Source organism: Siphateles boraxobius, unplaced genomic scaffold (genome assembly GCF_051911475.1).
Source record: "Siphateles boraxobius isolate OS27281-9 unplaced genomic scaffold, OSU_SipBor_1 3, whole genome shotgun sequence".
In the NCBI taxonomy this organism is placed as follows: Eukaryota; Metazoa; Chordata; class Actinopteri; order Cypriniformes; family Leuciscidae; genus Siphateles; species Siphateles boraxobius.
The window spans coordinates 3,684,733-3,698,070 of record NW_027508919.1 but is presented as its reverse complement, the minus strand read 5'-3'; the positions used below and the strand labels follow the sequence as shown (position 1 = coordinate 3,698,070).

The 13,338-nt window shown below is 37.0% G+C and overlaps 1 protein-coding gene across 5 annotated transcripts in view; it reads left to right on the top strand.

Annotated features, from left to right (window-relative positions):
* The window catches only part of psd2 (pleckstrin and Sec7 domain containing 2), a 78,534-nt gene extending 69,453 nt beyond the window's left edge, over positions 1–9,081 (top strand). For all 5 annotated transcript variants that reach the window (XM_077247425.1, XM_077247427.1, XM_077247428.1 and 2 more), the window contains 7 exons: positions 289–332; positions 438–628; positions 2,947–3,017; positions 3,974–4,131; positions 4,273–4,417; positions 5,242–5,385; positions 6,869–9,081. In XM_077247425.1, the coding sequence (XP_077103540.1) occupies positions 289–332; positions 438–628; positions 2,947–3,017; positions 3,974–4,131; positions 4,273–4,417; positions 5,242–5,385; positions 6,869–7,075 (960 nt within the window). In that variant the 3' untranslated portion in view covers positions 7,076–9,081. The remainder of the gene's footprint in view (positions 1–288; positions 333–437; positions 629–2,946; positions 3,018–3,973; positions 4,132–4,272; positions 4,418–5,241; positions 5,386–6,868) is intronic.
* Positions 9,082–13,338: the final 4,257 nt, after the last annotated feature.

The following is a 13,338-nucleotide window of genomic DNA, read 5'->3' as shown; positions in this document are numbered from 1 at the left end:
AAAGAAAAATACCTTCAGAGAAGCACATGCATGTCTACTGATAAAGTGTGTTTTCTCACCAAACCTGACTGATTTCATTAAAACACACTCGAAACACAGTAACTGCATAATGTGCATGGTGTAATTGCATTTATGAATGCAACAAAGACGCATCTGTGTTTAAATTGGATTCAAGAGCATATTCTTTCATGAGCTCTGTCCCATAAGCCCGGCTGACTGTGTTTTGTGTATTTGTGGTGTTTCAGATGTACGGTATTACCAGTCTCATATGTCTCTGTCCTGGTTTAGGTGCTCTATAACTCAATAAAGAACGAGAAGCTGGAGTGGGCGATGTGAGTATCCAATATCATCCCCAGGAGTCAAGAGCGCTCACATTATCATGTGACTTCTAGGGCTAATACCTGCACACGTGCATTAATGGTGTTCTGTTTCTGCAGCGAGGAAGAGGAGTTGAGGAAGAGTCTTTCGGAGCTGGTGGAGGAGCAGTGTGAGACGGGGGGGAAGCGGGTTGTCAGGGTAACGGACGGCGTTAACCCTTTCATCGCCATTCCACTTTTACTCAATGCTGCAACGTACAAACACGGGGTTCTGACACGTAAAAGCCATGCAGACATGGACGGCAAACGCAGTAAGTGTGTCGTTTGTTTGTTCTGTAAAATCAGGCTTTTGGATACATTTCCTGGTCCTGTTTCCCTTAGTTTCTGCATCATTTCCTGTCCTTGCTCCTGTGTCTATCAATATAAGAGGCATCATTTAACTGATAAATAAATAAATAAACATACAGGTAAATCGTGTTAAAAAAAACCCTAGTTTGCTGCCTATTGAGTCAGCATTTTAAGACATCATAGCCGTGTTCTCATCTTAACTACGCTGCCTTAGACGATGCCTTCTTTTGGCCAATAATTTCCTTTCTCATTTTAGCCTAATTCCCTAATAGACAAGGCAATCCCATAATGCATTGTGAGAAGCTCAGTGTTATTTTAGTATTACCTATATACTATTATAGTGTTTATTAAAATTTTAATTTGTTTTAAACTTTCATTTTAATTCTGGTTTAAGGTTGATTAATTTTGTTATGTGGATTTTAGCCTAAATTTATTTATCTTAGTTAGTGCAACATTTGTAATTATTAACTTAATTAAGTTTTTCATCTAACATTTATATTTATATTTATTTTATGATATATATATATATATGTGTGTATGTTTGTGTGTGTGTGTGTGTGTGTGTGTGTGTGTGTGTGTGTGTGTGTGTGTGTGTGTGTGTGAGTATCGTCGCTGTCGGGCGGAAACCTCGTATCTCCAGTAATGCAATTTTTCAGGAAATGGAAAAAACACTGTATTTTTAAATGAATTGAACACCATGTTGTCAAAGTTGATATGTGGCTTTAAAATGGTCAGACACCTGAATGTGTCATTATATTAATAGTATTTCATCAAAATCAAGCTAAAAATTGAGTTACAAGGTTTCTGACCAGCAAATTTCAGAGAATTCCATGAAATACATACATGATTTTATTGGCTGCATCTGAGGCAGCTAGTGCATCAAATGACATTTCCAGCAACATACAGATTATAAAGTTTATTTTAGCTATGTGGACTCAGTTTTCTGTCATTTGGCCGAAATCTCATGTTATTGAGCGCAGGCTATTTAAGACATACTGGCTATTACTTTAAGACAAATGCTAGACTAAAGCCATATTCGCACAGGATTAGTACTATCTGGGGACCTCGTGTGATTTAGAAATTACCCCCCCACATCTGAATTTCATGCGGCGCATTCGCACGGGATAACCGAAGCCTGTGATTTTACTCAAATTTACTGACTTACCGCCCGGATATGACGTCAATAGGCTATTGCTTGGAAATGTCTTTTCGTTAGGCTATAGGTGTAGCTGTATGATATATTATGACATAAACAGAATAAAGTTCCTTACCGCATCAAAACACTCCAACACAGCCTCCATTCTTCGCGAAAGATGGATAAAAAGGCGCACATGAAACAAAAACCTTGAAAAAATTATATACGATCCGGCCAAATCACAGAGATGCCGCACGGGACTAATATTATCACAGGACCTCGGGTGTTCGGCGAAATATAGTAGGTAATTTGCGGGGGAATCTTTACTTGACAAATTACAGACATGGCCGATTCGCACGGGATTAAGATCTCAGACAAACTCCGCAATTATTACAAATGACTAGAGGTCACCAGGTAATACTTATCCCGTGCGAATAGGGCTAAAGACACTCTTCTCTGCTCCTCAAATACATACAACATTAGCCTTATAAAAAGTGTTTCTTGAGTAAGGTGAGTTTGAGGAGCCAATGGAGTTACAAGGTTTAGTCTCAAGCTTTTTTATTATACTTTTCATAGGTTAAATATTTGCAAAACCCACAGACAGATGTAAAGTGTGACCAATAGTAACGATTTATGAAGAAAAAAAACGTATGGAAAATGAAAAAGAAATATGGAGATACAAGGTTTCCTCCCAACTGCGACTATATATATATGTGTGTGTGTATGTGTTTATAAGCTATATATTTTCTCTATCTCCTGTGCCGAGGATTGTTTGTGTGCTGCGTGGAGGCGTTTCCTATTCAGAACATTACAAATATAGGTCACTTATGAGATTCCATGATGGTTTGCATGTTGTCTTAGTAGGTACCTGCCTGAGCAGCTCACTAAGTTTTGGAACAGAGCTAATGTCAAGAAAGAATTGACATTAGAATGTCCTTCTGTTTAATAATGCAGCTGCTTTAATTAAAACAATTAGGTTGTATCTTACAGAGAGGTGGAGTTAATTTGTGAGCGGGGAAGTTGCTTTACAGATTTTCTTTCTTCGACTTGTGTTGCAACAAACAACAGAGGAGCTCATTAGTGAAGTGTGTCTTTATTCTGTATCTCTCACACACACATTTTCTCTTTTATTCTGTCTCTCTGCAGCCCCGAGAGGACGCAGAGGCTGGAAGAAGTTTTATGCCGTGCTGAAGGGGATGATTCTCTACCTGCAGAAAGTAATTTAAATCTACCTCCCACACACACACACACACACACACACACACACACACACACACACACACACACACACACACACACACACACACACACACACACACAAACAAACACACACGCACATACACGCAAACACTGCAGCATAGTCATACTATATTTTGAAGTATGTGTACTATACTATGCTAATTACATATTTTCTTTTTTGACACATCAAACATCAGAAGAGTTAAGACATTTTCACACAAAATTGGATTTAAAACGGCATATAATAATTACATTTCCAAGATTAACACTCCAAGATGCACACTCTATCACATACTACATTTTAAAATATGAAAGGCAATGTACATTATGCAAAAAGTGGTACGCTAGTTTTCTATTCTGAACATAATGAGCTGTCTACATAGGCAGCTTTCTTGTAAGGCAACATGCTAACAGAAATTGAAACCTCGATCGATTTGAAATGCTCTACATTCTACACAAATAGGCTCCTCACAAGAAGTGCACAAGAAACTCTACTTACAATTGATTTCAGTGGAGTTTGACATTAGGATGCTCTTCAGATAACACTGTGGTACTCTATTAAGCATACACAATAGACAGTAAACACAAATATTGGGATTTATTATTACTTTTTTGTGTTGATTATTCAGTGTGAATGTAATAAATGTATCACTTTGTCCATTGCCTCGGATGTTTTTTTTGTTTTTATTTTGTCAGATGCTGCAGTACATAATGGAATTGCTTTCGCCGTGATGGATACACGCTATATTCAATTTGGCCAAAACAAGTTTTCTTTTAATGCAGCGTAATTACCTATTCCAGTTATCCTGCTCCCTTTTGGAACTGCCTTTGTGTATTAAAATGCACCTTTTGGAACACAGCCATTGTCTCTCTCTCTCATGTATTTTCATTTCTGCTTACACTCATTCTGTTATCTGTCTCCTCCTATGGCCAGGACGAGTATAAGCCTGATAAAGACCTGTCAGAGGTGGACTTGAAGAACGCAGTTCGGATTCACCACGCTCTTGCTACTAGGGCCTGTGACTACAGCAAGAAACAGAACGTCCTCAAACTCAAGACCTCTGACTGGAGGGTCTTCCTCCTGCAGGCCCCGTAAGCATCACGCTTCTTTAACTGCTCTGAGAGGCTTTTCTTGTTGGTTAGTTGGTTAGTTAACAGCCCTGTCACATTGTACTAGGATGGGTGTTTGTCAGATTGCCTTTATTGACTTTCCCTTTAAATGCATGTGTGTAGGAGTGAAGAGGAGATGATGTCATGGATTTTCAGGATTAATCTGGTGGCGGCTCTTTTCTCGGCTCCTGCTTTTCCCGCCGCCATCGGCTCCATGAAGAAATTCTGCAGACCACTGCTGCCTTCATCCACCACTAGACTCAACCAGGTGCACAAACACAGCTAGAAACAGCCTACTGACTCATGAGCTTTAGTATGCAGTAGAATCATTTTGTAATTTGATAATTAATTCAACTATTTATGTAACATTAGGGTTAACATATTGCTTGAATATTGTATCCCATGATCCAATGGAGTCAAATTGAATTTCCATTTCCAGTTTGATGGAATTTACCAGAAACATTTTTTTTACTTATTGATACCAAAATAAATTTTTATGCAAAATGTAATTAAAATGCAATATATATTATAATTATATATGTATATTAATAAATATTCTATAGTTATTTATTATTTTTTTAATTTGTAATATAATTTGATTTACAAAATCATGTATGATGCAAAATATTTAATACATATAATTTAATATGTATAATGCAAAATATTTAATATATATAATAGTTTTAGTTTTATAATAATGTTTATATTAATAAATATACTATAGTTATTCATATATTTTTTACATTTGTAATATATTTATATAAAAATATTTATTTATTCACTGAATTCTAATGTGATGAAGTCTTGTGATTTTATTATTATTATATATTAATAGAATATGTTTATATTAATACATAAAAGTATACTACAGTTATTGTATTTTTTATTTGATAATAAAATATATATTTATAAAAGACTTTTTGTAAATATACATCAATAATGTAAAGAAGTCCTGTGAGACTTAAATTGTATACTAATGTAATACTAATAAAAATGAATAGTATTGCATATAGGCCTATTGTTTTATGTACTTTAAAAAAGAAAATAGGCAGTGTACAGTATATACATGACGGTAGTTTATGATTTATGCAGGAGGAGCAACTGAAGTCACATGAGAACAAACTGAAGCAGATCTCTCTGGAGTTGGAGGAACATAAGAGAAGCCCGCCGGATCTGACGCCCAAGAGCAAAGAATCAGAAGAGTATCGAATCAAAGAGCACTATTTAACCTATGAGGTCAGACCAATACAAGTCATCTGTCTCAGAGCTCATGCAAATGCTTCTGTTTGTCCCTTTTGCTATTACATTCATGCTTTTTCTACAGCACAGGGCTAATGGGGAAAAACATTTTCAGTCAAATTTGTTAGAATATACATATATTTTAACCTTCGTTTTTAGTTATCAATTTGTTTATAGGTCACAAAATAGCATCTGTAAAACATCTATATCAGTGGTTCCCAACTGGTGGGGCATGACCAAATATTAGGTCACAGGTCTGTTCTGGTCATAGTCATGGTCACCAAGGAAAATTAATGCATATTGGCAATAATAAAGTGCAACTAACCATATAATTGTGTATGTTATAATAGCAAAATAAATAGAAAAAGGAAGAAAACCTGTGTATTTTATTTTAGTTGTCAAAGTTATTTGCTGTAGTATTTATTTGTCAGCCTGTTGAAATGGGGACAATGTTTTATGCATACAATTATTGGCATTTAGGAACTAAACAAACTATAAAAATAATAAATTATCATGAATAGATATACATTAGTGGCCAAAAGTGATGTCCGGGGGAGATATTTGTTTTTAATGACCCTACAAATTCGATTAAACCATCAAAATACATGTCATATATGTGGTAAGAACAAAACACTAAACTTGATTAAGATCTTTGTCTGAAAAAAAGGAAAACTACAGCTACAGGATTCATTTTACGACGCAAAAAAATGCATAGAAAAACAAAAGCTTACAGGAAAAAGCAGACTACAACATAATCACTTATTAATATTTTATTGTTTCTGTCTTCATGAAGTGTTCATAATTTCTTTGTATGACAGCCTGGCAAATTCAGTTGAGAACTGCTGATCTATATGACATATATACAGGGTTTGAAATGAACTTTTTCACTCACCGGCTAATTTGGTTTTAAAAAATTACAAAATTTTGAAGTTACTGGCCATTCAGAACTTCTACTAGCCAAAACAAAAGAAAAATAAATGAACCAGATTAACACACACACAGTTTTGGATTTCATACATTAATTTCTTATTTAACCCCTTGAGCCGCAGGGATCCCTGGTGATCCCGAATTTTACATTCAAAAAAATTGTGCATTGTTTTTGAGCTGCTTTATCTCTCTATTAGTAATTGCTAGAGCAATTCTGAGTTTTTCACAGTAAACTGTCAAGTGTTAGCTTTTAAATGATACCTTGGTTTTGTGTATAGTCAGAAGGACTCCTTAGCAACAACCATTTTATTATGGGTATGTCATTTTGCACTCGATTGCCAAAAAGGGGGGCGACTGGTAAGGGGTTAAAAAAAATCCTGTCATCCAGCATCTCCTCGCTTCCTCTTTCATCCTCATCATTTTCACCAAAAATGTGTTTTAGGTGGACAGATCAATATAGTACAGAGACGCCCAAGCAAATTGTTTTTGCTATCCAAAAACAATCATTTTAATTGAAAGCTAATTTAATCTTCATTATTTCCTGTGTCTGCAGAAATGTCGCTATGAGACGTACGTTAGCCTCCTGCAGGCCAAGTTCCGCGTGGGAAGTGACGACTTGGATAAGATTGAAGCCAGTCTGTTCAGCGGGGAGGGGAAAGAAGGTTACCTGCGCAAAACTCAGTCCAGCCCGTCAATCAGCCAAGGTCAGGGGGTCAACGGACGGGCCGCTCATAAACACGCCCCAGAGCACAATAGCTGAAGAGCCTTTTTTGACCCCTGAACTCATGAGACAGACTCACGTCTGACCCCGACTGCAGTGGGTTCAGATACGTAAGACGGACTCGTTTCGTGAACGGAGAGAAATACAAACGTAGCATTATAATATCCTTATTATTTCAATGTACAGTAAATTTATTATGACCATTATATGTATTGTTAGAATTATTACTACAACAATAAGCATAGTAAATAATGCTATGAACATTATTATTTGCCAAATACAAAAAATGAGGAGACCAAGACTGTATAAGTGGGAAGAAATGACAACACTGCATAAAATGTCAAGAGAAAGTGAAGTATGGCATCACAAATGCGTTTTGGAAGATGCAGCGTGATATGCAGCCATGTTGTGATGTCATTTAGAACTTTATTATGACATCCCAAAGAGATTCATTTAGATTTCCTTTAGATTAAAGGGACAGTTCACTCACCCACATTGTTCCAAACCTGTATGATTTTCTTTCTTTTGTGGTAAGATGTTTTGAAGAATGTTGGGGTCCAAACAACATCAGACCCCATTTATTTTCAACGATGTCTGAGACATGTTCCAAAATATCCTCTTTTGTGTTACGCAGAAGAAAGAATGTCATACACATTTGGATTGACATGAAGGTGAGACAGTTTCATTTTTAGGTGAACTGTCCTTTTAAGGACCATGTTATAAAGACAAAAAAGACCTATGACATCATAAAGGTTGATTGTGATGGTTTGAGAATTTAAATGTAAAGGGTGTCATTTTTTCCAATGTTAAAGTCTCAGTTTAATATGCAGAGACAACAATGACTGAAGTAAATATTTCCCCAAAATAAGTTTGACAAGCCTGAAAATAGTTCAACCAATAGCATCAGTTTGGGGCGGGACTGTCAGTTTGACACCAACGTCAGACAGGAAGTGTTCTGAACATCGGTTTGAAAAGTGGAGCAGAAATGACACACTTCACCTTTAAATAATTCATGACATCACTTAGCAGTGTTTGACATTCTTTATGACATCACAATGTGTATATCCCAAGGCTGTGTGTGGTAATGGTCTGGTTTAGATGTAGCATTTGGTCCTTGTGAGACGTTCACAGTATCGGCCTCATGAAGTAGCCAGTTCAAGGGCTTTGCCGCACGCTGAGGTGCATGTAAAGATTCATGTGGGCTGTCTGTAGTGTTATACAACTACCCCCTTGTAATTATTTATTATGTTATATTTATGAATTGTACATTTATTTTCTCCTTTTGGAGCCAATATAGCGGACTACGGGAAAACGCTTGTAAAGATTAATACATTTGACCCTTGATTGACCCACACCATTGTTTTTTTAAACTCTTTTAACTGAGGAGCTGATGGTTGATAAGTGATCCATGGATATAATGTATGTTGAAAAATGCAGTGTCTTAACACGAAACAGGGTATGGGACATTGTATGCGCACAAGCGAGGAAAGTTGAGTCTGAGTATGCAAAACAGTGAAGAAGAGGAAAAACTTTTCGGACTGAAAGCCACAGCCTCATTTTCTCTATTCAATGGACCACGAAGCCTCTATGTGTCTCTATGTGCCTGCAGAAAATTCAACCTGGACTGATTATTGAGCAGCAGGACTGCAAAAAACACACCGTGAACCTCCCGGCCTCTTCCTCTCATCACTGTAGTCAACCCAAACGTCTCAACCCTGGAAAAGTGTCACTTTTGAAGAAGATATTGTTCATGAGCCTCTGAAACTCAACGGTACTAACTTTGATCAAGTGCAAGTAGATTTTTATAGTCCTGTTGTAAAGCATGAGGACATTGAAAGTGAGAGAATGAGCTTTTGGCTCTTTTATGCTTTATGGATGTTGGAATGACGTAAAAGCTGCAATTTTATACATTCTTAGTAATGGCTTTCGTAAACGGACCTCTATAGCCTACTTTTCGCTTTGGCTGTTGTGCTAACATGATTTTCCCGTTTAGGGTAGAACTCAACGCTGTTGTAATAAAAGATTGTGATGATTATTTCACCATCTCCGCCTGCGTGGAAGGAATCTGTGTTTCATGTCATTTAAAGACTCTTTATTTCTGCCACACAGGTTAGTAGGAGCTCATTTGCTGCACTAAAGAATCACCCAAAATAAGACAAGGAGTATGTGTTATGAAAGTAAATAGGATTCATTTTGATTTCATGTTGACTTTTCAGGTTAAAATGCCAGTAAAACTAAAGTGCTGAAGGAATGGCTCGTAAAACTTAGAAACAAGTTCACATTTTCAGTTAATGGGGTTTTTGAATGGTATTTTGGTTAAAAAAATTCTGTCAGTAATTACTCACCCTCATGTTGTTTCAATCACGTTCGACTTTGGTTCATGTTCGGAACACGAATGAAGACATTTTAAATGAAATCTGAGAGCTTTTTGTCCCTCCATAGACAGCAACACAACTTCCACTTTGATGCTTCAAAAAGTTAATAAAGAGATCGTAAAACCTATATCAATTGAGCAGTTTGAGCACAAATAAAAAAATAGAAAAATGGTTCTTCCTGTCTGAAGTTCCTGTTTAATTTAGAGGTGTACAAAGTAGGTTATATTAAAGCAATTTAAGTTTTTAAATAACACATTTTCTTGGGTTTCTTGTGCTCCGTTTAATTTGCTTTAACCAATGCAAGAGATACAGTAGTTCACCCAAAAATTCTGTCATCGTTTACTCAACCTGTATGACTTTTTTTCCTTCTGTGGATCACAATTAAAGAAATTTTAAAAGTCAGTGGGGTCCAAAATTAACAATGGATGATGGCAGAATTGCCATCGATTTTGGGTAATTTATTCCTATAAAAAGCCACAGGAACTGAGCTGATCTGGATGTTAGAATTCAAAGACACGAAAACCAATCGCTGCCAGGGAGGAATGGATGATTTATTGCAATTAGTCATTTTCAGACACAAAGGCTTTCCAACTCAAGAACAACATACGTACCTGTACAAAAACACACTTGTTACCAAGAAACGTAAATCTGAATAAAATCGTGAGAACACGCAAACAGCAAAGGGAACAAACGGAGAATGCAGAGGAGGAGGAGGACGGTTGTGGCAATGATGAAGAGTAGAACACGGTGGATTTCTAAGCCAATTTAAGCACCATATTCATGTTATAGGAAAGGCAGAACAGAATACCTTAAAATGGGTACACACATGAGAATAATCACAGTATTTTTTCATTAGACAATTTAACCAACTAAAGAAAATAACAGTTGGTGCACTACTTAGTCATCATGCAATTTACTTTAGTAAACCTTCTGTAACACAGACAAAATAGACTTCAATATGTAGAAGAAACTTCATAGATTTCTGCCAAACAGCAATTGTCACAAAGCCTGGAAAGTAATTATAGAATCTTTGAATGTGAGGTCACCTATCAAAAATAATATGCTGATTTTTTTTTAAATTTTCTTTATATATTTAAAGTGCAAGTATTTTATCCATTTGATTCAATGCTTTCTGTAAGTATAAAATACAAAGGAAAAAAACAGCAATATGCTTTTTCCTTTATATATTTCCTGTGCATATAGGAATACATATATAGGAACCATATGCATATTTATATATTTAATTCTATATATTTATATATATATGCTATCTTTTTTTAATAAAGAGGCGCATCATATGTAACAAACCATATATACACACACATCACAGGTCATATATATATATATTTTTTTAAGTACAACACATTTGATAGGGAATAAAAAGGAAATGGTTGGTGGGATATGTGAATACCCTCCTTGTGCATTGACCCTCGATGCAGGACCCATCCCAGACAGTCCGCTTAATACGCAAAACGCTCACAGTTACATGCTAAGCAGGTCGAAGCCTTGAGCTTGTGAGACCGAAGGACCGTGAAGTATGAGAACAAACCCAAGTTCGTGACTGGCCGTGATTTAAGATGGAGGGGGAACCGTATAATCGCGCGCACACACACACACTTTCATAAGATTAACACGTAGATCAAGTTAAAAGGTCTTCGCATATTGGAAACTGCAGACACGCGAGGGCTTTCAGCAGTATGTGCAGCTCCGTTAGTTCACAAATCCACACTCATTAAGGTCAGGTGACGTTAGAATCGGCACCACTAATTGGAGAATAGACTAAAATAGAGTCAGAGTACCATCTTGTTTTTTTGTCCCCACAGCCTGTTGTGCATCAAACCAATACTGGTCTTTGCTGGTGGAGAGATCGAACACTATCAGACGAACGTTACGAGAAATTCTTGGCTGAACGCTGCCACCTGGACAGGATTGAGCCATTTCCAATAGCACCTTCAAGTTTGACTTTAAACATGTGCTCATTCCATCGAGGGCATCATCTGAGAGCAAAAGCTTCTTCCCGAGGGCGCGTTTTTTTTTTTTTTTTGCAGATTTTCATTGTTTTGCTCTAGAAAAAACCCTTCTATGTTACCTCCAGTTTCGATTTCGCACTGTGGCACATATCGAACAGTTTTCGTAATCGGTTCCGGGCAGTGATAGGAAAAAAGATTTGCTTACCGGTCTTAGAGGAAAAGAAATATAACAGTGTACAAATAGACTTAAAATAGCCAGGACAAAAGAAGCATGCCGTTTCAGATTCAGTCTTTAAGAGATGCAAGGGCATCTCGAGCAAGACAAAGTGCCTATGTATGCTTTATTATTGTGCAGTGGTAAACAAGAGACCTAACGCACCACAAGAATCATGTCAGCCTTGATCCCCTATAGACTTCCTCATGTGCTTAGCACAAATCGGGCCTTTAGCATGGGGGTCTGTGGCTAGAAACCCCTAAACTCTCTGTAGGCTGGTGGCTTTACTAGATACAAGAATCTTGTTTTTACAAAACCCCACATAATCCCAGTAGTTGTGATGTCTGGGTTTGACAGCAACAGGCTTTTCACCACGTCTCAGCAATAGTAGTGAGTTGACTTACGTCAAGAGGGTTTGAGGGAAAAAAGGTCTTTATCTTGAACAACTTTCTTCAGATATTTGATCAAATAAATAGTTATGAATATCTCTGAATGAGGCATTGTGCATTTAACATTGGCTAAAAAAAACCCCAAAATACTAGAAACCGAGTATTAAACTACTCCAACCACCGAGAAGCTTAAGTGACTACATCAATAATTTGAGGTCACACAAAAGGGATCACACCTAATTGGCTGAGAGAAAATTTGCCGCCGTTTGCGCAGGTGCTTTCAGACGGTCCCTGTTTGTGGTGACCGGTTAGGTTACTAGAATAAACCCTAAACTTTGACTTAAGCAGTCAAAAAGGTTAGTTTAATACGCTGAGAGATGTTTCGATTAGAGCAAGCCTCATGCGTACCTTTTTTTTTTTTTTGTCATTGCAGGGGACGAGTATCCACACACACAGAATGGTGATGTCACGCAAGATTCAATCCCCTCGTAAAATCAAATCCCCCTCGGACCCCAAGAGGTGTCCATCTGTAATGCCTGTTCAAAAACATCACATTATCATCTAGACACTCAAAATAGTATTTCTGGAAGTTACGTTAACATTCTAATCAATTGGATTAGAAGATTAGCTTCACAAAGAGTACAACAAATGTTTCACATAACTATTTATAGCTTCGGTTTCATAATATGTGTGTGTGAAAATTTGAAAAGACATTAAAGGGATAGTTCACCCAAAAATGAGAAATCTGTCAGTATTTACTCACCCTCATGTTGTTCCAACCCCGTAAGACCTTCGTTCATCTTCGGAACACGAATTAAGATATTTTTGATGAAATCTGAGAGCTGGATCACTCCTCCATAGGCTTCTAAGGGATTGACACTTGCCAGCCCTGAAAAGTTATTAAATACATCGTTAAAATAGTCCAAGTGACTACAGTGACTCAATCTTAAGTTTATCAAGCGACGAGAATACTTTTTGTGCGCAAAAATAACAACTTTATTTCAACTATTCATTTCCTTCTCTGTGGGCCTCTAGTCAGTTAACGTAGTGTAATTGCGTAGAGCTACGTCACACGTAGGCTCACTATTGCCCGACGCTGGTCATGTGTGTGATGTGTGTGACGTACAACAACAGAAGCTTACGCTATTACACTAGTGAACTGACTCGAGGCCCACAGGGAAGGAAATGAATAGTTGAAATAAAGTCGTTATTTTTGTTTTTGTTTTGCGCACAAAAAGTATTCTCGTCGCTTGATAAACTTAAGATTGAGCCACTGTAGTCACTTGGACTATTTTAACGATGTATTTAATAACTTTTCAGGGCTGGCAAGTGTCAATCCCTTAGAAGCCTAAGG